The sequence below is a fragment of the Geotrypetes seraphini genome, chromosome 10 (assembly GCF_902459505.1).
Source record: "Geotrypetes seraphini chromosome 10, aGeoSer1.1, whole genome shotgun sequence".
In the NCBI taxonomy this organism is placed as follows: domain Eukaryota; kingdom Metazoa; phylum Chordata; class Amphibia; order Gymnophiona; family Dermophiidae; genus Geotrypetes; species Geotrypetes seraphini.
This window is the reverse complement of record NC_047093.1, coordinates 60925146-60951829: the sequence shown is the minus strand read 5'-3', so window position 1 is coordinate 60951829 and position 26684 is coordinate 60925146. Positions and strand designations below refer to the sequence as shown.

At 42.8% G+C, this 26684-nt stretch overlaps 1 protein-coding gene across 7 annotated transcripts in view; it reads right to left on the bottom strand.

Moving 5' to 3' along the window:
* The window catches only part of DIPK1B (divergent protein kinase domain 1B), a 133629-nt gene that overhangs the window by 85506 nt on the left and 21439 nt on the right, over positions 1-26684 (bottom strand). Inside the window, exon 1 of one of the 7 annotated variants that reach the window (XM_033960672.1) lies at positions 23375-23865. The exons of the other annotated variants lie outside the window; for them this stretch is intronic. Within the exon in view, the coding sequence (XP_033816563.1) occupies positions 23375-23437 (63 nt within the window). The 5' untranslated portion in view covers positions 23438-23865. Of the gene's footprint in view, positions 1-23374; positions 23866-26684 lie in introns of those variants that run through there. 7 annotated transcript variants of the gene reach the window in all.

Sequence of the window (26684 nt, the reverse complement as noted above, 5' to 3'; positions counted from 1 at the left end):
TAAATAAGCTTTCCCTAAAAGCATGACAAAATCTGAGAAGCTTTGCATCAGGGGACCTGAGGTTCCTTGCAAAACTCCAAACTGGAGAAGATGTATTGTTCACTACCACAAGCTTATGTTTTGCCTCATCAATGCTCGGTTCATGTGAGCAGGATCTCTTCTCCTTCTGTTGGTTATTCCAAGATTTTGGGGGTTCTAAGGCCTTGGAGGTCTGCCTGGGGGCTGAGCCCAAAGCTCCTACCCCTGCCTCCTACAACTCGTGTCATGTGGAACACGGCTGCTCCTAAACCAGCAACTCTGTGCAACCGATGCAGGATCTGGGACTAGAAAGGCCTGGGGCATCCATCAGAGGCAATCATTTGTCGCAATGAGTGGTTTTGAAGCAGAAAAAATAAGTTTAAAATCAGATCACTAAAAATTCAAGATGGCTGCTGTGAAAAAAATCATGCCAAAAATGGGCCTTTAGAGCTACATGCAAAAATAAAAAATAGCAATTTTAGGGTTTACTCGAGTACTAACCCCAGAAACCACCAAAACTTCAATTTTCAGATCCCACGATATTCCCCATAGGGTATAATTGGAGTACTCACTGTGACTTCTGGTTCCTGTTTGTCTGATTCAGCCTGGCTGCTGGGAAAGGATTTCTGCCTAAAAAATTGCTCAGATTTTCAACCGCCAAAAGAAATCTTCTGGCTGCCAGACGAATGGACCATGGTCACCAATTACCACCCCCAGGATTCCTCATGCAGTGATGAGGAGAGAAGTTATGCATCTGGCTCCCTGATAACCTTAGGGTTCTTACACAGGGGCCACACAGCCTATGCTCAAGCCCCTGACTGAATCAGCAGGTAAGCTGCTCCCAGGGGGATGGACCCCGAGCTCCTGAAGGACCTAAAGCATGCTGGCTCTGTACGAACACTGAAAGATTAGAGAGAAGCAGTCCTCCCATGCGGGACAGCGTCCTTTCCCTAGGAGATTATACCCAAGCAGGGGACCTCAGAGCACCAAAGCCATGAAGAACTTAATCCAGCGGAAAAAACACCAAAAATAATAAAAAACAGAGCAGAGCAAAACACACCTGAGTTTGCTTGCAGAAGGAATAACTGAGAGGGGTGCGGTGTTCCAATGCAGAATGGGAGGAGTTTAAAATTCTTAATGGGATATCCTTCTGCAGTTCACGGGAAATGGGGAATCAACAGATCAAGTATGTATCCGCAACAGAATTAGGGTTTGCTATAACAAAGGATATGATGACTTATACAATCAAAACTATTTTGTTTCTTATTCTTAATTACTTTTAGAATATTTTTTGAATTGTTTTTTTACACTGAAATTGTATAGTATGTTGTGGAGATCAATATAACAAGCTCTTACATTAATACATTTTTAATTTTTGCTTTTTAGACAGCAGTTTGTGAAAAATGTACAAATGTACAGATACTTAAAAGGCTAAATGGTTATCTATTAATTAAATATATATATAAAAAACCATTGAAAAAGTCAAAATGAGCTGTAGAACATTTTTTACTTAAACAAACAGAGACAAGCCTCAGATTATGGAGTGAATTTTCCCATTCTGGGATTTCTTCCAAGAGAAAGAAAGCTTCTTTTTTCTTACTCCTGGTAACATCACCAGCTTGAACCCATCTTCCCTACCATAATTAAACATTAATTAATTACTTATTCAATATTAATTTTATTACTTTATTATTTATTCCTTCAATTCATAAATTTCACTATCTAATTTTATTTCATTCTTATTTCATTCTCCAATTAAATAATCTAATATAAAAAAACTCAATAAATAAGGAATAGGGACTTTTCATTTATCATTTGAAAAACTATACTTTATTTCAACACTTGAAATCGACAGACAAACTATGCTATAGATTTAAGGTGTGTGATTTAGATTAAGATTTAGAGGAGTGTGTGGCGCAGTGGTTGGATCTACAGCCTCAGCACCCTGGGGTTGTGGGTTCAAACCCCGCGCTGCTCCTTGTGACTCTGGGCAAGTCACTCAGTCCTCTATAGCCCCAGGTACGTTAGCTAGATTGTGAGCCCACCGGGACAGATAGGGAAAATGCTTGAGTACCTGATTGTAAAAACCGCTTAGATAACCTTGATAAGCGGTATATCAAATCCTAATAAAACTTGAAGGTGCACTGGTGCTTTAAAGTGCTTCATAGAAAGTGCTTCTGTGCTGTAAATACTTAAATTCATTCAATTCAGTACATTCCATACTTAAAGTACTTAGGGCGCTAAGCGTTTTAGTGTACGTACCAGATTAGCGCGCGCTATAGCGTGCACTAGCTGAAAATCTACCGCCTGCTCAAAAGGAGGCGGTAGCGGCTAGTGTGCGCGGCAATGTAGCGTGCGCTATACCGTGCGTTAAGGCCCTAACGCGCATTTGTAAAAGGAGCCCTTAGCTTTTTTGCTCTTTTGGAAACTGAGGCCATTGCTTATATTTTCAGTCTTCCGACGAGGCCTGCATTTCACAGGATAAAATTACATCCCCGCTGCATCAGGGATAAGACTCATAGCAACGATTTACTGAATTAACTGCATGTCACTGCCGGTTCCAAGAGGTTTCAAGTGTTGAAATGAACTGTAGTTTTTCAAATGATAAATAAAAGTCCCTATTCCTTATTTATTGAGTTTTTTTATATTAGATTATTTAATTGGAGAATGAAATAAAATTAGATAGTGAAATTTATGAATTGAAGGAATAAATAATAAAGTAATAAAATTAATATTGAATAAGTAATTAATTAATGTTTTAATTATGGTAGGGAGGATGGGTTCAAGTTGGTGATGTTACCAGGAGTAAGAGAAAAAAAGCTTTCTTTCTCTTGGAACAAATCTCAGAATAGGAAAATTCACTCCATAATCTGAGGCTTGTCCCTGTTTGTTTAAGTAAAAAAATGTTCTATAGCTCTTTTTGACTTTTTCAGTAGTTTTTGATGTATATAGATACTTAAAATGCATCATATTCACACATCAATAACTAATAGAGTAGAACAGACTATTTTAATTCCCTCCTAGTGGGTCTTCCAAAGAAAACATTGCAAAAAATTCAAACTGTAACTACTTAGTATTAGTAGGATTACATCATTGGGATTTAATCTCCTTCACTTTAAAATCTCTATACAGTTACCAGTTATTGCAGTCTTCCATGACAAATTTAAGATTCTCTTGATGGTCTTTCAGTTAGGTAATAACATCTGAGCTAGATTCCTTGAGGGAGAGGTTGATCTTGTACTCTGCTGTGAGAGGTTTACAGTCTACAGATGAACATTATTTGGCAGCTCCCTCTTTGAAAGAAATGAGGTTGACTGTTACATAACAGAGGTCTTTACTTTGTGTGTGTGTGTGTTTGACTCCTTCCTTTGTGGAACTCTTTAGAGAGCTCAGCAAGGAAGATAACTGTTTATGTTACCTTTAGAAAGTTGGTGCTTTTTCTCTGGCAGTGCATTTTAGGTTTTTTTAAATTTTTATTAAACTTTTAAGCTTACAATCATTGAAAAATGCAACTGAAAACAACTAAGATAATCACAAAAAATATATAAAAGGAAATAGATTATTATTCTTTCATCCACTACATATAGGAAAAAATTAAAGGATCCAAAAGGAAATAATAAACTTATTAAAGAAATAGATCTAAACATAATTCCAGCAAAATACTGTGTACATCACATACAGTCCCATTAGAACTGAACTTGAATCTTTAGCAGTAGTAAAATCCAATAGTTGCTTAGGATAAAAAAACAAATAGTTTTTACCCTCAAACATAAAACACAATTACAAGGAAAATGTAACACAAAGCTGGCCCCTAGAGTTAAAACCCTAGGCCAAGGCTAAGAAAGCCTGGCCTTAGTCTATATAACCCTAGATAAATCAGGAAAAATATGAATTTTTGATCCAAACAACAGCTAGTCCATATTTTCGAAGTATTAACACAATATATTGTTGCAATCACTTTCTAGGGCAAAGGTAGCTACCAAAGTCATTTGCTAGATGACTACTTCAAGAAAAGATTCCAAAATTCTAAGAGGTCCATTCAACCCATATTATCCCTTTCATTGTCCAAGGCATTGGAACCCCCTAAAGATAGATAATAAACTTTCACCAACAGCGGCAAGTTATTCTCTGGCATCTTTTTGTAAATCCATCCTTGAAATTAAGGGAGTACTAGGGAATTTAAAAATCTTAAATTGTTCTTTCTAGTTCGATTCATAGAGTTTTTATCTTTAATAACTACAGATTTCAACTCTTGAACCTCACTCATATTAGTTTCTAGATTTAAAATTTGGTAACTGATTGTTCCACTCTAAAGACTCTCTTACAAACTTAAGAGTCAGTCTCAAAAAAAAAATTAAAAATCTTTAGAAGAGACAGATTAAACTTCTGTATAGCTTTCCAAAGTACCTCCAAAGTGATGGCGGGTGGCTTCTAAATTTTCCTCAGCTATAATCCCAGAAAACATTCTCCCTCTGTTTCATGATGTCCCATAGCAATCTGCAGTATCAAAGCACTGGGAACTCCAGCCTTTCCAGTTGACTCTTCTTCATGGGGAAAAGAAACTGTCAGAAGGAATCCTACTGGCAATGCGGGGCACATGATTCCTGTGGAGCTATAGGGGTGTCCCCAGTGTGTCACATTTTTTGTGCAATTGAGGTTTATGAACCAAACTCTGACTAGGCCTGAACCAAACCTTCACGGTAGACTGTCTGTTTCCTGCATCTACATTCTGACTGCCATCACAAGGATACTGACATATCAAGGAGCTTCTTCTGTACTTCATCTCTGAGAGTGAAGTTGCTAAGAATACAGATTTTACAATGACACATGTATGAGATAAGACTTGTGGGCCTCCTTGGTCAGCGCCAGCACTCATAAAGAGGATGTCTGAATCAACATGTACCTGACTGTTCTCTAGGCCTGCTTTTTGTCTCCTGGACAGGAGGAATGTGTGATCTGATTGGGCCAAGATGGTCACTTGAGGACAGTGGACCAAGGTCTGAGACCAAAAAAAAAGAAGAGTTTTGGCACATAGAGAGAATGGACACAGATCTGAGAGCTCTGGAAAAAGACTTTCTCTGTGCCATCTAAGTTCTGAGTCTCTGTATTCTGCAGTACAGAGAAGTGCAAGCTAATAATTACAGTCCAGTGCCAGTGCTGACTGAGGTCTGGAGTAATCTCTACAGTATCCAGATGTTATATGGATGGCCTGCTGTATATACAGCATGAGCCAGAAGAACAGAATCCCAACATTCATCCAGAAGACTGCTAAGATGCATGGTCATGGTGAGAAGGGGTTCACTTCTTTAGTTGGAGATCTTATGTTCTTTACCTCTGCCAAAGTCAGTGTTATTACTTAGGGACACGGTTTATTAGTCAGAAGTATCTGGCTGTCAATAATATTTTGTCAGGAATATTTTTAGCACTGTAATAGAATCTATATTCAGATATCTATTTTTGTATTATTGCATTGCTATTGGGCTCATTTTCAATAAAGAAAAACATCCAAAATTTGGCATAAAGGGGCAAATGGACATTTTTCTTGCCAAATCCTTCCTGTCCCTTTGTCCTCACTCACAGCTTCAGGACGCCCTCTCTGAAAACAGGACATTTTGGTGTCCCAAAGCTGTGAGTGAGGACAACGGGACAGGGGATCTGAAAAAGGGACTGTCCCTTTCAAAACGGGATGTATGGTCACCTTAGGCATAAGGCATATTGTTGTGGTATACAGTTGGGTGGGTTTTGGAGAAACATAGAAACATAGAATAAGACGGCAGAAGAGGGCCTGGCGGCCCAACAAGTCTGCCCACTCAAGAACCCTCCCTCCCTGGTGTACCTATCCTTTACGCATAACTCTGTAGCACCCCACCTGTTTGTCCCATCGACTTTTGAAGTCGAGCACGCTACTAGCCTCGACCACATGGCATGGAAGTTTATTCCATTGACCAATCACCCATTCTGTGAAGAAGTATTTCCTGGTGTCACCATGAAATCTTCCCCCCTTAAGTTTTAGTGGATGCCCTCTTGTTGCCGTGGGGCTTGTAAGAAAAAATAATTTTTCCTCCACTTCAATGCTTACCTTACAATATAAAGGGGTTATGGTGAGACGTGTACTTGGGAAACAAACAAAAAAAGCAAGCAAGATGTCTAAAATAGCCAATGGTATAGTTTATTAGCTTGAAAAGTTTAAAATCTATAGTCCCATCAGGGATCCAAGTTTCAGCACTTGGAAAGTGCCTTCTTTAGGGGGACAAACAAATAGCCAGCACTCGCTGGTACAGAAAGCAGTGGCGTACCAAGGGGGGGGGGGCGGGGGGGCGAGGTCCGCCCCGGGTACCAAGCCCTGAGGGGGTGCTCCCGGTCCGGACCAGTTACCCCCCCCTGCGCCGGGTGTCGCGTCTGGAAACAGCCTGCAGCAAGATCGCGATGCCAGAGATCTTTGCCTGCTTCGACTGTTTCCTCCGCCACGGTCCTGCCCCTCCTCTGATGTCAGAGGAGGGGCGGGACCGCGGCGGAGGAAACAGCCGAAGCAGGCAAAGATCTCTGGCATCGCGCGATCTTGTTGCAGGCTGTTTCCCCAGGGCAGTAGCGTACCAAGGGGGGCGAGGGGGAGGTCCATCCCGGGTGCCGCCTTAGGGGGGGGTGCACAGCTGGCCCGGTCCCTATCGCGCTCCTACCCTCCCAGCGAAAGCAGCATCGGCGCCATTATCGAAAAAGGTAATGGCGCCAGGCCTTGGAACACCAAGGCAGACCGCTTCTCCCCCCTCCCAGCCGAAACCCCGCTGACCATCCTATCTCTCTCCCCCCCCAAGTGAACCTTTCTGACCCTCCCAGCGAAAGCAGCAAACCTCCCTCCAGTAGCGTCGGCTTTATCCTCCCTCTGCCGCATCACTGATGACGTCATCAGTAACGCGGCAGAGGGAGGAGAAAGCCGCGAAGGAGGTTTGCTGCTCTCGCTGGGAAGGTCGGAAAGGTTCACGGGGGGGGGAGATAGGAGGGTCAGCGGGGGTTCGGCTGGGAGGGGGGAGAAGCGGACTGCCTCGGTGCTCCATTACCTTCTTCGGGCAGCAGCAGCGTTTACAATTCGCTGCTGTTGCCGGCTTCAGGCCTTGTTCTCTGCCGGGTCCTGCCTACTTCCAGTTTTCATGAAGACAGGACCCGACAGAGAGGAAGGCCTGAAGCGGGCAACATCAGTGAATTGTGAATGCTGCTGCTGCCCGATGAAGTTCAGGACATCAGGACATCGGGGAAGGAGCAGGGAGAAATCGGCTGCTGGCTTGGGGGTGAGGGTAGGGAAAGAATCGTGGAAGTGGAGAAATCGGCACGATGGCTTTGTGCAGGCTAGGGGGAGAGAGAAAGAAAGGAAAAAATAAAGAGGGGGGGCCAGGGGGAGAGAGAAAGAAAGGCAGAAAGAAAGAGGGGGACCAAGGGGAGAGAAAGAAAGGCAGAAATAAAGAGGGGGACCAAGGGGAGAGAAAGAAAGGCAGAAATAAAGAGGGGGTCAAGGGGGAGAGAAAGAAAGGCAGAAAGAAAGAGGAGGGCCAGGGGGAGAGAGAAAGAAAGGCAGAAAGAAAGAGGGGGACCAAGGGGAGAGAAAGAAAGGCAGAAATAAAGAGGGGGGTCAAGGGGGAGAGAAAGAAAGGCAGAAAGAAAGAGGGGGGCCAGGAGGAGAGAGAAAGAAAGGCAGAAATAAAGAGGGGAGCCAGGGGGAGAGAGAAAGAAGAAGGATCAGAAGAAGGACCAGAGACTCATGAAATCACCAGACAAAAAAGTAGGAAAAATGATTTTATTTTCAACTTAGTGATCAAAATGTGTCCGTTTTGAAAATTTATATCTGCTGTCTATATTTTGCACTATGGCCCCCTTTTACTAAACCGCAATAGAGTTTTTTAGCGCAGGGAGCCTATGAGCGTCGAGAGCAGCGTGGGGCATTCAGCGCAGCTCCCTACGCTAAAAACCGCTATCGCAGTTTAGTAAAAAGGGAGGGGGAATATTTGTCTATTTTTGTATAGTTGTTACTGAGGTGACATTGCATAAAGTCATCTGCCTTGACCTCTTTGAAAACCCGCGGAATATAAATGATAATTAACATTTTCTCTGCGTACAGCGTGCTTTGTGTTTTTAAAATTTTATTGTTGGTAGATCATTTTGACTTGGCCACAAAGGTAAGGGGGAGGGAGGGAGGGGAACTGCTGAAAGACATCTAATAATCCTTGCAGGCTTGACTGCAGGGAATTATTTTTGTAAAATCATGTTTTGTTATGTGACTGGCATTATCTAGACTTTAATTTCTATGAATGAATAGAATGAAAATGATATAAAATTACTTGCTTGTTTTTATGTGCGTGCGCTGAAGGAAAGTGGAGAGAGAGTGGGCTGAGGATGCTGAAGGGAAATGGGGAAGAGAGTGGGGAGAAGACGCTGATTTATAAATTGACAATTGTACAGAATATTGTTTCTTTTTATACTTTAATATAAACAATTCAAGGCTTGTGTGGATGGAATCAGGTGGTTTGCGGGGATGGGGACCGAGCTTACGGGGATTAGTCCAATAAAATTGTATTTTTTTATATCTCATTATTTGTTTTATTTTTATTTGTTAATTTATAAAGTGGTGATTGTTATGTATCAGTTTTTTTCAAATTTACATCTACTGTCTTTATATTTTGCACTGTATTAGAGGACATGTGTTACTGTTTTTTGTGGTGTTGCATTGTATCCAGGGTCTGGTTTCTTGGCGGATCAGTTTAACTTTTGTCTACATATTTCTATTTTTAGTTTGTGATTATTCCATTTTGGGCGAGGGTGTATCTCTGTTCTGTGTGTATGAAAAAGACATAGTTTTCAGTTGGCATTGACTACAGGACCAATTGACTGTGCGGGATCTGGCTTGTTTAGTTTTACAATGTATGTGTTGGTGTTCTAGTGCTCACTGCAGTGTTTAAGATGCAGCCTTTTCCTAGGTACACTCTTGTGGTGCGATATGTAGATTGGTACTAAAAATCATATTTTTCATATAGATGGGGGGGTGTCAAAAAATGATGGGCCCTGGGTGCCACATACCCTAAGTACGCCACTGCCTGCAACTACTCCATATGTACTTCTAATGTCATGACAATTTAGACATAATTTATGTTTTGTTATGTTTGGAATAATGGTTACATATATGCGGTTCAATAAAAGAAAATTTTCACTGCCTGTTTCTATTCTGACCATTTATTCCATTTCATGGTTATTGCAAAAAAAAAAAAAAAAAAAATTTTTTACATGGGGGGGGGGGGGGGGGTGTCAAAAAATGATGGGCCCCGGGTGCCACATACCCTAGGTACGCCACTGACAGAAAGCACTGCTTGTGCAAACAGCTCATGTTGGCGTCTTCAGTAGAGGCACAATAAGGAAAAACGTGTTGGCATCTTCACAGTTTTGTGAGCCAAAAAAGAAAAAATTTAACTTGGGCCTTGTTATGTAAAGTTCACCTGCTCATCTGGAATATCTGTGTGGGCAGTCTACTAAAAATGCTGGCACCTCCTACATCCCAAATGGCTTGTTATGTGTGGTTTTCTTTAGGACATTTTTTCTTAAATGGTTCAAAAAGATAGTTGCACTGAAGACAAACACATTTAGGAAATGCATATTTTCGAAATAAAAAGATAGATGTTTTTCTGTTTCGAAAATGGTCATGTTCGCTACAGAATTTTTGTGTGCGTGTTCCACAAAACATCCAAACTCAGATTTGGATGTCATATCAAAAATGCCCAATCCACATCTTTCGTGTAATTTGAGTAATATTTATTGTGTGTTTGTGTGCCATTTTGCTTATTATTATCATTATTTATTATTATATAATAATATATATTCTACTTTGACATTTTTTCATTGGGTGCTACTACTAAGATATATAGTAAAACCCTGGTTTGCGAGCATAATTCATCCAGAAGCATATTTGTAATCCAAAGCACTCGTATATCAAAGCAAATTTCCCCATAGGAAATAATGTACTCAGACGATTCGTTCCACAACCCAAAATCTTTAATACAAAATACACCGAAAACATACTTGTAATCCAAAACACTCGTATATCAAAGCAAATTTCCCCATAAGAAATAATGGAAACTCAGACGATTCGTTCCACAACCCCAAAACTTTAATATAAGAACCAGAGATCCATCATGCCCAGAGCCGCCTCAGGGCAGTACTACCAGTCCTGCATTCAGGGGCCCGGAGCTGACAGGGGGCCCGGGCTCCCCCAGGGTCCTAGGCAGTGTTCTAAGACAGGGGCGCCAGTAGCTCCCCAAGGCAAAGTGAGTCGATCACCCAGGACTCACTTTGTCTTGGCGATCTAATCTATCGGGCCGATCAATCTTCCTATCCCCGATGTCAATTCTGCAGTCGGAGAGGAAATTCGGGCCAGCCAATCGCTGCCTGGCTGGGTGGAACTTCCTCTCCGACAGCAGAATTGACGTCGGGGAGAGGAAGACTGATCGGCCCGAAGCAGGGAAAGCATGCGTCGGCATCGACTTATGGGCCTGTAATCCATTGGTGGGTCCTGTTCCACGATGGCAGCGGCAGTGGCAGTGGCTTGGGGAACGGCAGGGAGAAAGAAAGAAAGGGGGCAGGCAGGGAAATAGAAGGAAAGAAGAGAAACAGAAAAAAAGAAAGAAAGGTCAGGGAGAGAGGAAGAAAAAGTTGGGGGAGGGAATGAGGTGTGGAGGAGAGAAAGCATACAGGCTGATAGAAGGGAAGAAAGATTGGATGCACAGTCAGAAGAAGAAAGTGCAACCAGAGACTCATGAAATCACCAGACAAGGTAGGAAAAATGATTTTATTTTAAATTTAGCAAAGTGGAGGCAATATTACCACAGTTTTCAAAGGAATTTGCCCAAATAACTTAATAGTTAACTGGGTAAATTCCCAGAGATGAAAACTTCCCTTCACTTACTATGCACAGTTCTGAATTTATATCTGCTGTCTATATTTTACAATATGGTCCCCTTTTACTAAACCGCAATAGTAGTTTTCAGCGCAGGGAGCCTATGAGCGTCAAGAGCAGCGCTGGGCATTCAGCGCAGCTCCCTGCGCTAAAAACTGCTATTGTGGTTTAATAAAAAGGATGGAGGGTATATTTGTCTATTTTTGTATGGTTGTTACTGAGGTGACAATGCATAGAGTCATCTGCCTTGACCTCTTTGAAAAAAACCCAGAATAGGAATGATAATTAACATTTTCTCAGCATATAGTGTGCTTTGTGGTTTTTAATTTTATTGCTGGTAGATCATTTTGACTTGGTCATTTTAAAGTAGCTCACAAGCTCAAAAAGTTTGGGCACCTCTCAGCTAGAGCGTTGAAACTGTGTATTTCTATTTTATCCCCCCTTTTACAAAACTGTGGAGTGTTTTTTAGCGCCAGCCGTGGTAGTAGCAGCTCTGATGCTCAGAATTCTATGAGCGTCAGGGCTGTTACCACTGTGGCTAAAATCCACACTACAGTTTTATAAAAGAGTGAGGGGTTAGTTTGTGATGACATATTCCATACTAGGCGAAGGTGTTTTCTGTGTTCTGTGTGTTCGAAAGACATGGTTTTCTGTTAGGATTGACGGTGTAGGATTGATCTGTGCTGGTCTGGCTTGTTTAGTTTTACAATGGGTGTATTGATGTACTGCTCACTGCAATATGTAAGATGCTGCCTTTTCCTAGGTACTCATGTGTGACATGTGGTTTGTTACTAAAAATCATGTTTTTCTTACAGATGGGGGGGTGCCAAAAAATGATGGGCCCCGGGTGTTACATATGCTACGTACGCCACTGTATGTAAAGATACCAGAAAGCTGGCGTAGCAAAAACTTTAAGTAAATTGTTATTCTTCTAAGTTTTGAGTATTTAACCCTCCCACAATCTCACGGGCACTCGTTTCAAGTTTCAAGTTTATTGAGATTTTGATTTAAACGCAATATCAAATATTTTCAATGCGTATAACAAAAATAAATTTGGGGAAATAAATAAAACCATTTGAACAATAAACATACAAACATATCCATAGATGATTAAAATTACATAAGGAGTACAAGGATAAACTACATTTGTTTAAAAATGCGTTCTCCGCGCCTGCTCATAAATTTGTTGACTGGAAGGATCCAGCAATGTGGCCAGATGCCATTCAGGACAAAGACAGAGAAAGAATTGTGCAATTTGGATTAATGATGGAAGATGATTTAAAGCAAATGGCACAGTCTATGAGTAAAGATCTTGACGGACGTTCTTTTTATGAATATCTCCTCTATGCCAAATCACCCAATGGACGTGAGAAGATTTTACGGGACTGGCTTAGGTGGAGCATTAGCAGAAAAGTATGTGTGTATTCGGCCCATGGAAGAAGGGGGGGGCGTCGGGGGGGGAGGGGGAAGGGGTGCGTGGGGGGCCCAATAGGATTGCTCAGTAAGGGGCCCAGAAATTTCTGATGGCGGCCCTGATCATGCCCAGCAGTCCACTCATGCGGCGGCTCATCAGGTCCAGGACCTAATCCTCTATCTATACCCTTCTATCCCCTTTTCCTTCAGGAAATCATCCAATCCCTTCTTGAACCCCAATACCATACTCTGTCCTATCACACCCTCTGGAAGCGCATTCCAGGTGTCCACCACCCTTTAGGTGAAGAAGAACTTCCTAGCATTGGTTCTGAATCTGTCCCCTTTTAATTTTGCCGAATGTCCTCTCGTTCTTGTAGTTTCCGAAAATTTGAAGAATCTGTCCCTCTCCACTTTCTCTTTGCCCTTCATGATCTTGTAAGTCTCTATCATGTCCCCTCTAAGTCTCCACTTTTCCAGGGAAAAAAGCCCCAGTTTCTCTAACCTTTCAGCATATGTAAGGTTTTCCATACCTTTAATCAATCGCGTCGTTCTTTTCTGAACCCTTTCGAGTATCGCCATATCCTTCTTAAGGTACGGCGACCAATATTGGACGCAGTACTCCAGATGTGGGCGCACCATCGCCTGATACAACGGCAGGATAACTTCTTTCGTTCTGACTGTAATACCTTTCTTGATAATACCTATCATTCTATTTGCCTTCTTTGAGGCCGCTGCGCACTGTGCCGACGGCTTCGTTGTCTTGTCCACTATTACCCCCAAGTCCTTTTCTAGGGTACTTTCACCCATTACCAGCACTCCCATCGTATAGCTGCACTTTGTGTTTCTGTTTCCCATATGCAAGACTTTACATTTCTCTACATTAAACTACATCTTCCATCTCGTCGCCCACTCTTCTAGTTTGTTCAGGTCCCTTTGTAAGTCTTCACAGTCCTCTTTTGTCCCAACTCCACTAAATAGTTTGGTGTCATCTGCAAATTTTATTACTTCGCACTTCGGCCCTGTTTCAAGATCGTTTATAAATACATTGAACAGCAGCGGTCCAAGTATATTTACTTTACTTGTTTAGAACAGACACTACACACTTGCAGTGTCAGAGAGAGAAGAACCATCAGCTCAGTTGTGATGTGTGTATACTGTATGTACTTGTATTGCAAGACATTGCTTGTACATCAAGTTAAAATTTAATAAAATGTTTTGCTTGTCTTGCAAAACACTTGCAAACTAAGTTACTTGCAATCCAAGGTTTTACTGTATATATAATGGGTGATAGGTCAAATGCGCGCAAGACAACAGCACGCAGACAAAAATGCCAAGACAAATCAGCGCTAAGATAATAGTGTGTATAGATAATAGCGCGCGAGACAATTGAACGCAAGGATAACTCAGCGTGAGACAATTGAGCGCAAGGATAACTCAGTGCAAGACAATTGAGCGCAAGGATAACTCAGCGCAATGACAATTCAGCGCGCCTGGAAATGGCGCATTCACGCTCAGTTGTCTTCACGCTCAGTTGACTTGCGCTCACTTGTCTTGCGCTAACTTGTCCACGCCTCTTTGTCTGCATGCTGTTGTCTTGCGCGCAATTGACTATGAACCATATTATGCATGTTTAACCTTTAACATGTTCTGAGCTCTTTGGGGACAACAGGATAGAAAATGAATTGAATAAATAAATAAGATAAGATAAGCCTTGGGCATTCATGGTTACTATAGGACCACTTCCCTAGATATTTATGAGTCCAGAAGATTATTATACCAGGCTAATTTCTGCTTTAGGCAGAGTATTTCTAGGTACTGTGATCATCTATAACCACCTTTTTATACTACAGAGCTCCAGCACTGTTCCCCTGCCACAGAAGCAGTTCCAGGTCATTGAAGAGCCACCATATCCATGAGGCTTAGAGAGACTCCCTCCACACTGTTGCCTACGAAAACCTCTACTGGTTCCACAGAGAAGGCCTGAGTGATGGAAAGCATTGGGTTTCGATAATCCTGTAGAGTAATCTGCCTCATGGTCGAGGTCAATGTAGCAGCAGAGGGGGGGGGGGGGGGGGGGGACAGCACAAATATTCTAACCTAATCTAACATGACCACTTCTATTCTGCTTAATCCAAATGTGGCTCGAGGTAGATTACAAAATAATTAAAAATTGGATCACACTCTCAAATTATAGCAATGTATTTGTATATGTGATTGACTAAAAACTAACTTTGCACTGACTTCTATCTATTACAATAGTAGAGATCAAATTGATAAGATTTCACACACTTCCTTAATGTACAATAACTGTTAATCTATTTTAAATTACACAGTAATTTGTTCCACAAATCAGGGTCATTGCCAACAATAGATCTCTTCCTAGTAGTGGATTTTCAGCATACTGAGTTTGAAGGGATTGTTAATCTAATTTCTTGTGCAGAATGTAGAGATCTTTTAGCTAAGTACAATGAAACTGCATTGCAAAGATAGGATGGGGTTTTATAAACAAACATTAATAGCTTAAAATGTATTCTAGTCTTTACCAGAAGCCAGTGAATAAGAGTAAACCAAACAGTAAAACTGACTCAGAGGGCATTGTGGTTGAGCCAAAGGTATGTTTTAGCAAGATACCAAATTGACAAAAAGTCAAAATCAATGGAAAAAATTTAAAATGCCATTATGCTTGTGTGTCACCACTTTGTTCCCCTTCCCACAAGCCATTAAAAACCCTAAGGAGAGCTAGCTTGGTGCCAGGGCTGGACAGTGCACTTTCACATAGAGGGTGGATAGGTTTAATTCCCAGTTTAGGTTCTGGATCTGTCAGATTGGGATGAGGTGGAGGTTGTGTTTATATAACTCCAGACGGGGACAGGAGCAAGGGGAGCCATGTTCATTATGCAATGGTGACACCTAGTGACTGGATTTCAAATCCTTGATTGCAAGGTTCCTAAAGGAGAACTACTGTGTAGTAGTCACTGGCTGAGGACTCTCACTGCAATGTCCTCGAGGGCTGCAACCCAGTCGGGTTTTCAGGATTTCCCCAATGAAAGAAATCTAGTTGCATATGATGGAAGCAGTGCATGCAAATAGATTGCATGCATATTTGCTGGGGAAATCCTGAAAACCTGACTGGGTTGCGGCCCTCAAGGACAGAGGTTGCCTATTCCTGGACTAGACTAAAGTAAGTTGGGAGTAATAATATCACTATCATTTATATAGTTAACAGTTTTAATGGCTGAACTTCAAATGATTAACTGTTTAAACAATAAATACATCAGAACCACTTGCATCTGCAATGGATGGAGGGCACCTGATGTGCTCCTGTGGTTCTCCCCCCCTCCTCCCCCCCCCTTTCTTCTAATATTGCTGCACATTCCCTGTCTTGACCAAAAGTGGTTCAGTCTGGCCCAACATGGGAATCATACAGCATGATAGGAAAGAGAAATCTGGAAGGCAACCATGGAACAACCTGAAACTGCCTCCAGCTCCTCCCCTCCCCTCTAAATAGACTGTTATCGGGGCTGAATTAAAGGGTAGGCCCAGTAGGCATGTGCCTTGGGCTCGAAAAAATCAGGGGGCTCACCGGTTTGGTGCTATGACCAGGGCCAGCATTAGGGGAGGGCAAACAGGGCAGCTGCCCTGGGCCTCGCAGCTCCAAGGGGTCCTGCTGTCCAGGCATCTCTTCCCCTTGTCGGGCCATCTCCCTCCCTTCCCCTCATCTTTGCAGTGCTTTCCCAAACCAATTTTCTCTCTCAGAGGGGCCCTGATGTGGCAGCCATTCTCACTTGATATGACATGCGTGCAGCTACAACAAAGCTTCTGTGATGCAATCCAACAGAAACTAGAAGTTATGTCAGAGGAGAAGCTTCGGGGCAGCTGCGTGCAGCTAGCGAGAATGGCTTCCCATCAGGGCCTGTCTGAAAGAGAGAACTTTGGTTTTGGAAAGCAACTGTGATGGTGAGGGGAAGGGAGGGAGATGGCCTGATAAGTGGAAGAGGTTGAGTGGCGTTTTAGGTTTATTGTGTGGAGAGAGGGACAGATGCTGAATGGAAGTGGGGGTGGGTGGGTGAGAGAGGGGGACAGACACTGAATGGAAAGGGGGTGAGAGAGGGGGACAGACGCTGAATGGAAGTGGATGGTGGGTGGGAGGGGTATAGACACTGTAGGGAAGTGGGGAGGAAAGAGAAAAAAGGCACATGCTGGATTGGGGAACAGGATAGAGTTAGATACTAGAAGGGGTAAGGGAAAGAGGTGGTAAGCTGTAGGTAGGCACAATGAAAGAGAAAAATTGAGAACTGAATAGTGGGAAAGAATTTAGACAGAGGCAGAAAATAAATTGAGAAGGAAGACCAGGGAAGAAAAAGAGGGAGAGGAGAGAGAGATGCTAGAGCATGGGGGAAAGGGAAGGAGACAGATACCAAATCTGGCTGGGAGGAAAGGATGAACAAGGCAGATACCAGATCTGAGGGGAGGAAAGGAGGAGAGAGAGATGCTAAAATCTGCTGGGGGGGAGGGAGAGATGGAAAGGAAGAAGACACAACGCGCACCATGGGGGGAGTGGAGGGAAGTAGATGGATGCCAGACCAATGGGGTGGAGGGAGAGATGGAAGGGAGAGGCAAACAGTTTCTGGAAGAGGCATAGAAAAAGAGCAGATGTTATATGGAAAAGGCAGAGAGAGAGCAGACAGTGGATGGAAGGAAGAGAATGATGAGAAAATGAGGATGTTTTAGGATAAAATATTATTGTAGTTGTGTTGATAAATGTTTATAAATAGAAAATAGAAATAAGGTGATCCTTTTTATTGGACTAATTTTAATACATTTTTTACTAATTCAGAGACCAAAATTCCCTTCCTCGGGTCAGGATAGGGATACTGTATCAGCAGTATAGTTTACTGACCTAAAGAAAGAGGTTTTAACCTCTGAAAGTTAATTGAAAAAAATGTGGTGGGCACTAAATTTTCTTCCCGCCATGCCCCATGCCTCCTACCCAAATGCAAAATATAAATTGGTGGGCTTCCCAAAGCCCTGCCGGCTGAAGATCTCTTCCTCTAGGAAGGAAGGAGGGATTTGTTCAGAGATGTTTGGGGGTTGGGTAGAAGAAAAACGGTGCACTGGCACTGGTATGGTAATCTTTGTTGTTTGTTTTGAATTTTAAAATAAGAGAAAAAAAGAAATCAAGTGGAAATAAAGAAGTAAATAATAAAACAGGTAAATAAATGGGGGCAGGGCAGGGTGGAGCAGAGGGCCCAGTGTACTTGTGTGCCTAGAGGCCCTCGAATAATTAATCCTGCCCTGGCTGTCATATATTACATTCTTGCTGCAATACATGGTAGGACCCAGGCAGAAAGAGATGTAAAACACTGAGAAAGAATCCCCAGACAGTTATAGATGATGCCATTTCAACTGAGCTGGAAGTACAAGGGTACAGGAGGAAACTGCCATGTTCTGAGAGACCCACTGGATCCCCTGTGAGCTGTTCCACTGCTCAAAAAGGGAAAAAAGAAAGCAGGAGAGGAAAAAAAAAAAAAGAAAAACAGATGTACTGTGCCTCGTATTTTCTCTGCAATTAAAAAAAAATCTACTTAATTTATAGCGCATAAGACAGAGACTATCCTCTGAAAGAAGAGAGCTACTCTTGAGATTGTAACTAGGCAACACTGGCCTTATGCAGCTTTCAATGCAGTTTGGATTAATTATATTATTTGTCAATTCATTGAGACAATGCTTCCCTTAAGATGAGTTGACATTCTATGTGCAATCTCTTGCCTTATCAAACAATGCACTGGGCATCTGCTTCACACATGGAGCTTGACAGATAACCTGCTAGGAAGCTGTTCTGGTCTAAATTCATCGGTGTGCTCCATATCCATCCTCTTGATTTCCTATCCACAGAGTGATGTTAGAGCAAACACTTTCAATTTTTAGAAACAGAGAAGAAAATCATTCAAGAATTGTTTGAGTTTTGTTCATTTCTATGGCAGGTGGGAGGTGGGTGAAGCAACTCTTGCTATCTGGACAGCCGATACTATGGCCATTCACCTGAACTATGTTCAAAGGAAGGAGAAAACCAAAGTAATCCCACACGAACCAACAAGGAAAGAACACAGTGGGAGTGACCAGATGAGTGAACTAAAAATTCACCAAGAGAGGTTCTTTGTTCAGCAGTGGTGCAAAAGTCACATATGCTCAGGATAATAATACACTGTGGTGAGACAAAAGGACTCAACAGAGACTGTATTTCAGCATCAAAGCCTTCATCAGGAATCCTAGTAAAGTTGTCTTATATATGAACAAGATTATAAAAGGAGCATAGGAGCAATCTGGGCAATACTTAGCAAAGAACATCAGAATAGACTTACCCGGTCATACCAACAGTTCATCAAGCCAAGTAGCCCATTCTCAGGGTGGCCAATCCAGGTAACTAGAACCTGGCCAAAACCCAAGGAGTAGCAACATTCCATACAGAATCCCAAAGAATAGCAAGATTGCAGAATCCCAAAGAACAACAAGATTCTAGAACCCCAAGGACTAGCAACATTCCATGCTACCGATCCAGGGCAAGCAGTGGCTTCCCCCATGTCTTTCTCAATATGGACTATGGACTTTTCCTCCAGGAAATTGTCCAAACCCTTTTCTTTTCTTAGCCGCAGCATCTAAGAAACTCCCGATGAAGGCTTTGATGCCAAAACATGACCTGTGTGGAATCACAAGGGCAATATAAATGACAGGGGCAGCCTGTGGGGAATGCTGGGCCATGTATTGAGACTCACGGCGGGGTGTTTGTCTTCAGTGCATTTGCATGAAGATTTGCCTTGAAGATGAAAAGCGAGGCCATGCATGAAAAATCACAGCCTCTTATGCATAGGACTAGCCCTGTAAAACAGTTTGTAGTCCAGAAGTGGAGAACCGAGTTGAGGCAGACGAAGAAAGGGATACTTGATCACTCACCAGCATTAAAAACTCCAGAAGCAGGTCCCTCATGCATCCATTCGGGTTTGTAGAATAAAGCAGGGTGCTAACAGCCATACTTGTAAAGGATTGAGATTGTACAATAAAGCAAGGTCCTACTAGCCATACTAGTTGCAGAGAGATCTTGTAAATTAGTGCAAGCTGCTAGTAGCTGTACTAGTCATGGAAAAAGCTTGTGGAATAGTGTATGATGCTAATAGTCTTGCATAGAACAATATTAGTTAGTACAGAGTACTAGTAGCCATAGTATTCATTAGGAGAGCTTGCACAATAGTGCAGGATTGGTTGGTTTTGGTTTATTTATAATCCGCCTTTTACAAGGCAAAGTACGTCAACACATTCATAGATATACACAAATGACATTACAATCATTTTACAAAATATTAAACCAAATTGCATGACAAGCTAACATAAGAACATTAATCTCTTCAGACAATCTTCCTATCCCAAACCGATCAGCTCAATGAACATGCCATAAAACAGTCACAGCAGCGCCAATAAAGTCATACAATAGAACAAATGGCGTTTTAACAATTCTTTGAAGGCCTGCAAACTCTTTTGTTGCTTGATGAAAGATGGAAGCTTATTCCCTTCTTCTGGACCACTCCATGAAAAAACCTTTTCTCTCACCGTCTGCAAACTTAGCTCCTTTCTAGATGGTATAGCCAAGTTCTGTTGTGTTGCCGAGTGAAGCTTTAACATCTCAACGTAGGGTGATATGCAATCCATCAAATATTGTGGGGCAAGCCCTTGCATACTTAAGGAAACCAGCAGCAAAAATTTATACTTGATTCTAAACTCAATTTTCAGCCAATAGAGCTTACAGTAATAATTTGTTAAATGTTTATGTCTTTGAAGCCAGAACAACACCCGCAAAATGGAATTTTGTGCTACCTGTAAAGATTTTAGCACTACCATTGGAACACCTAGCAGTACCACATTGCAGTAATCAAGAACCAGGTGTTAGTAGCTGTACTACTCGTAGTCATAGAGCTTAAAGAATAGTGCAGGTTGCTAGTAGCCATATTGGGGTATAAAAGCTCATTCATACTGTTACCACTGCAAAATTTTTACACTGGTCCAATATATAGAATCAGAGACTCTACGTCCCTGGTATACTTTGCAGTTCTTGGCCAGTTTTCTGTACACTGGACACCACTGTTGAACCCTAAGCTGGCAAGCTCCAAAGACAGCAGAAATGAAACAAATATCCTACCTAGATGAAAAAAGCAATTTAGAATGAACTGCAAATCTGAACCTCAGCTCCCAGAGGAAGCCACTTCTGAACATTTGCAGGCAAAATGTTCAGCAGAGCTGTGTAAGGAGACAAAGTGACATACGGTACAGGAAGACGTGCGGGTCCTGTATCATCTCCTCCAGTTCAATCAGTCTGACAGCTATGTTCATTCCAGTCTGGCTTCATCATTCTCGCTGCATTGTTTTCACCGGACCAGTGAAACTTGAAGGCACAGGCAAGGGCAAAAATGTTAGACTTCTCCTCTGGTATTGCTTCTTATCTGGTGTCATTTGCTGTGGGAATGAACATGGGTTCAGTTCAATTCTGCATCCTTCAGCCTGACAGAGGCAAGCCCCCCTCACACTGAATGATCTTCCTCAGTGTCATTTTGCCCCAGTTGTTCCAATTTCTGCCGAGAGGAAGTGATAAAAGCTCAGGGCTCTGTCTCTGATGCAAAACCTGTAAAGTCCTTGTAGCCCAGAGAAATTATTGGACAGAATAAAAACAGCTACCCGGTAAGATTAGAAGCCTGCTTTATAACAAGTTAGCTGGCTGATCACCACTGCCAGTGGATCATGTCAAAACTGTAGCATCAGCCAACCACTGAGTTGACCCTGCCAATCCAGATATCTATACTAAAAGTCCACCCACTCACCCATAAAGGCCATCAGGGTTGGTCTGCCTATTTGTACAGTCTAACACTAGACATAATAAAAGGTGGAATGGAGCTAGGTCATATCACTTGACTATGTACAATTCATCTGATCTCTGCTATATTATGAGCCTATTCACCAGAAACAGTGACCAATTCATCTGTTTCCAGACAATGCAGTCTGGATTTCTGCCTATATAATGGCTGAGCAAAGAATCTGACCTAATGCAAATTTTGTTTAATCCCAGGGTAAGATTCTGGTGGTCCTGACACACTAGCAGCACTCGGGCACTCATCACTTATAGACTCACTAGAACTTTCTGATGGAATCCGAGCCCTGCTCCCAGCCAGGCTGACAATGGACGGATGAAATGCTAGAATGCCTGCAGCTAACCCCAGCTGCTTTCCTCTGCAGTCCCTTCAGGCCAGGTCACTAACAGTATTATGCAAGGGTCATCCTCCTATCCCATTCTGGATGCACCCCCTGCATCTGTGTTTGGCTTCAGAAAGAAGACGGCTGGTTAGCTTACTTAAGCAGTACGGAAAAAGGTCTCTGCTTAGTACTGGACATGAGCAAGAGCCCAGACAACCACATGACCTTCCACCACTCATATCCTGAGAGAAAAGTACCCATTGTACAGACTGAACCCATCTCTAGAAGAGTGATTCTTCACTGTAAAGACCAATTGAGGTCAACAGCAGCCAAATGCAGATAGATCACTCTCTAGCTATCAGCAGAGGACCCAACAAGGACCATAAAGCTCAACTGTAAGAGATCTCTAGGAACCTCTAAAGTGAAAAGTTGCTCAGTGGAAATAAGATGCTGGGCTTCCTTGCATTAGGACAAAATAACTCCAGCCTTTTATTGGAAGTGGCCAAGAGAGGCTGCTAGCTCTGAGGCTGAGGAAACAATTAGCCTCTCCATGTGACATCCCTGAAAGAAAACCACCGCAAAAAAACAGGGAGGTCTACACAGGCAACCTTCAGTTTCCAAGAAGGGACTACATCTCATTCCTGCTCTCCTGAGGTGAAAACATACTACATGATTCCCATCATCCTCTATAACCTTGGATCTGCCCTTCAAAATGAATTCTGTCAGCGTACCGACGGAAAGGCAATCGTTTCAGAGGGGTTAGGCTCTTTCTTTCTCTTTAGTTACGTATTCAAGCATTGATTGATCGCCTTTCACGTGCTGTCTAAGGTAAGCAGACCCAGTCTTTTCATGCTCACCCTAGCATCATATAACCCCTACGTCATGCAACTCGATTGCAAAGATGCTGGTCCAAATTTTGCTGAACGGATTTGAAAAAGCAGAAACGAAAAGGCAGACTGGGGAACTTCGGAAACTGCAGCAGTAAGTTCGATGCCAGTAATGTCGCACTGTCTTCTTACATCTGATGGGGAAAAGCTATACACACACACACACACACACAACTTTGTTATTCGCAAGGCTACAATGCAGCCTGCACAGACTCCCCATCTCCCCTATTCTATTCCCAGGATGATCTCGATCAGCATCGCACAGGACTTGCAGCTCGATTCCTGACTTACCATTCAGGATGGAACATCTGAATTTGAAAAGCAAATTAAATTGGGGGGGGGGGGCGAAGGGGGGCATGAATGAGGATATTTTGGGGCTTTAAGGAAATGATTACGCTAACACCCCATCCATTTCACCACCAACAGGAGCATACAATATGTAGGACCCCCCCCCCCCCCAATCTGCCTTAATACAGGCTGGGTCTCCTGTTAGTTTCAGTGAAATCTCAGCAAAGTTAAGCCGAGAGATTAAACCTGGGTTTAAAACCCACAGAAACCCTTGGTGTATTGTTAGGCAAATACTGAAAGAGCAACTGAAGGTCCCATCACTTCCCCTTAAGATCTGTTCTTAAAAGCCCAGCTTTGTTAAAGGCGAGGGGGGGGGGGGTGAGTTTCCTCATCCCTAGCTTGTGTCTTTAGGAGACATCGTTGGTGCCTTCTTCAGAATATGCCAGGCTAGGAAAGATTTGTTCTCCTCCAAAACTTTTTTTTTGGGGGGAGGGGTAAGGGGTGGGAGGAGAAGGAGGAATGGCTGGTAACTTTACTTGCTCAAATACAAAATGAGATGGGCTCGAAAAGCAGGCGCCTGAACGTGCACTGCTAGCCAGCTTACCTGCAAGCCTTTAGAGAGAGGGCAGAAGAGCACAAGGTGCACGGATCTCCGGAGTCTTCTCATCCTCGAGCCAGACGCAAGGAGAAAAGAAGAGAAGAAGAAGAAAAAGCGTCTCAAAATCGCAACCTGCAAATGCGGTCCATTGGGAGACGATCTAGGGTCCAGACTGCCCCGGGCTTCCCGCAGAGGCGATGGGCTGCTGCAAAGCTCCGAACCGCACCAAAGCACGCGAGCAGCCCGGCTCAACCCGCTCCGGGGAGATCCACATCGGACGGGGGGGATTCGCTAATTGCGCGCTCTGAGGGCTTTGACCCGCACCCTTGCCGCGGCCGCCGCTCCCCGAGGCTCCGGCGCTCGCATCCCATTCAATGGACCAGCAGCAGCAGCAGCAAACCTGCCCCTGCAATTAAAGGCGAGGACGCAGCGCGCAGGTCGCTTTTCTGACTGCCGACCCGGCTGCATGCCCCTCAACGAAAATCCAGCTCCCGCCCCTTGTGTGAGCGTTGGAGCTGCGAGATGCAAAAGAACAGAATTGTTCAGGGTTCCAAAACTAATTCCAGACCCCCCCCCCCCTGTCCTGTTCTATACACTTTGCAGTATGGGGTTATCAGTATGATGTCTATTTTGGATCTCTCCTACCCGCCTCCTAGGAAAGAAGGTGTGGAAGCAAAGTAAGATAATCCAGTTAAGGCTGGCATGAGCACAGAAGATCCTTTAGCTGCAAAGAAGTGAAACAAAAACAAGAATTATGATGTTATCCTATGAGCTAAACGGGTCTTCTTGTCCTTATAATTCCTTCCCAAACTTCAGTTTTCAGGACTGTACTAGAGACTTTCTCATGCGTTTGTGAAATGAATAAAATATAAAAATTAGCAGAATTCATATCAATTTTCTAACCAGAACAAAGTCTGCACTCCTGCGCCACCTGCTCTCCAGTCTCCACACACAGGTTGGTATGTTTGTGAAAGATGCTGAGAACTTGCTAATAGGAAAGACTGAGAATTGGGTTTGCTAGCTGGCTTTAGATTTTCAAGACAGGCTGATCTGGGTTAACCCCAATGGATGCTGGAACTTGTAGTTTTGAATTTCTCTGTGGCAAAACTACTTGCTCAGGTGTGTGCCTTGGGTCAAACCAGGCCTGGATCAGCTTGTTCTTAGAACCTGAAACTAGACGGCAACTCCACTGAAAAATGCCAGAACTTCCAGCACAATTCAGAATGTAGAACCTTAAAATCATGCAACAAACTCTAGGGGAAGTCAGTTTTAGAAAGTGACAAAATGTAGAGGCAGAGTACTCTCCCTAAATTCCAGTTGAAGATTAAAAAGGATCTGGCAGAGAAGCAATAGAAACCTGTTATTAATCAGGCTGACTTGGAATTAGTAGTGGTTCGATAGTCATGGTTCATGGAGAACCATGATTGGGTTATACTTATACCAGGCTCTACTTAGAGCCGGGGTGTCAAAGTCTCTCCTAGAGGGCCGCAATCCAAATGGGTTTTCAGGATTTACCCAATGAATATGCATGAGATTTATTTGCATGCACTGCTTTCATTGTATGCTAATAGATCTCATGCATATTCATTGGGAAAATCCTGAAAACCCGACTCGATTGTGGCCCTTGAAGATGGGCTTTGACACCCCTGACTTAGAGGAAACATAACATGCAATATTATCTGGAAAAGCTAAGAGAAGCTGGTAAAGTAGTCAGGAAAGTAAAGATGTAACTGGAAGATAAAATAGCCAATATGGTAATGGGGACAAACCATTTTTAGATATATTAATGATAAGTAGTGTAAAAGTGGCACTGTGAGACATAAGGGTGAAGGGGAAGAATATGTAGAAGCTGATAAGGGTAAGACAGTTACTGAACAAACATTTTTCTTATGTGTTCACAGATTAAGGGCCAAGAGAATGACTGCAGATGACAGCTGTTAATAGGAAAAGATGTGTGGTAGACCTTTTCAGAAGATTGTGCTCATGAGAAGCTAGCTAAACTAAAAGTAGATAAAGTTTGATGGGGCCAGATAGCATATATCTGACGATACTGAAGGAACTTAAGAGGTTTCTGATGAATCTGCTATCTGACCTTTTCAATGCTTCTCTAGAGTTGGGTGAAGTCCCAGAGGACTGGAGAAGGGTGGATGTGGTCTCTGCACAAAAGTGCAAGAAAGAGGTTAGGAACTAGAACAGGGGTGGGCAACTCTGGTCCTCGAGGGCTGCAATCCAGTCGGGTTTTCAGGATTTCCCCAATGAATATGCATGAGATCTATTTGCATGCACTGCTTTCAACGCATATTCATTGGGGAAATTCTGAAAACTTGACTGGATTTTGGCTCTCGAGGACCGGAGTTGCCCACTCCTGAACTAGAAGCTGGTAGTCTGGCCTCTGTTGTAGGTAAATTAATGGAAACACAAACGGAGAATGAGTTTTCTGGAATTCAATGGATTGCAGGACCTGAGACAGCATGGTTTTACTAAAGGCAGATCTTATCAGACAAATTTGATTAATTTTTGTGAGGGATCAGAGTTGGATTGAGTGCTAAATGTACATTTTTATCAAAATCTTTCACATAGCTCTGCATAGACAACTTATAGAGTGCCTTGCTAGAGGGTTGTTGGTCTGACTCTTTTTAACATTTTTATAATTGATATTGTGGAAAGGGTGTCTGGTAAAGTTTGCCTCTTTGTGGAGGATATCAAAATCTGCAATAGGGTAGACCCCCTTGATGGTGTGGATAGCATGAGGAGTAATCTAGCAAAGCAAAAGAATGGTCCTGGATTTGGCAGCTAAGCTTAAATGCAGGGTCATGCAGTTAAGCTAATAACAAAGGAAACAAACAAAAACCCAACAAGGGAGTGGGTACAGTATAGGGGTAAAGTATTTCTGTGCATGAAAGAGGGGTGAGACTCAGGGGTGGTTATATGTAATGATCTTGAAGTGGCAGCAAAATACATAAGGATGCTTGGATATATAGGGAGATGAATGGCCAGCAGGAAAAAGGAGGTGATAATACCTCTGTATGTCTATGGTAAGACTTTATTTAGAGTATTGTGTATGATTCTGTCTTATTCAGTGGTCTTCATCATAATATGCTAGGTCCTTCCTCATATTATCCACACCATCAGAGTGTCTATCTGATTCATCCATAATGAGGTAAATCTTACCTGACAGCCCTTCAGCAATATCACTTACAAAAATGTTAAAAAAAGAACCAGCCCAAATTCTGAACCTTAAGAGTACCCGACTAGTAACATCCTTTTCCTCAGAGTGAACTCCATTTACCACCACTCTGTTGCCCTCCACTCAACA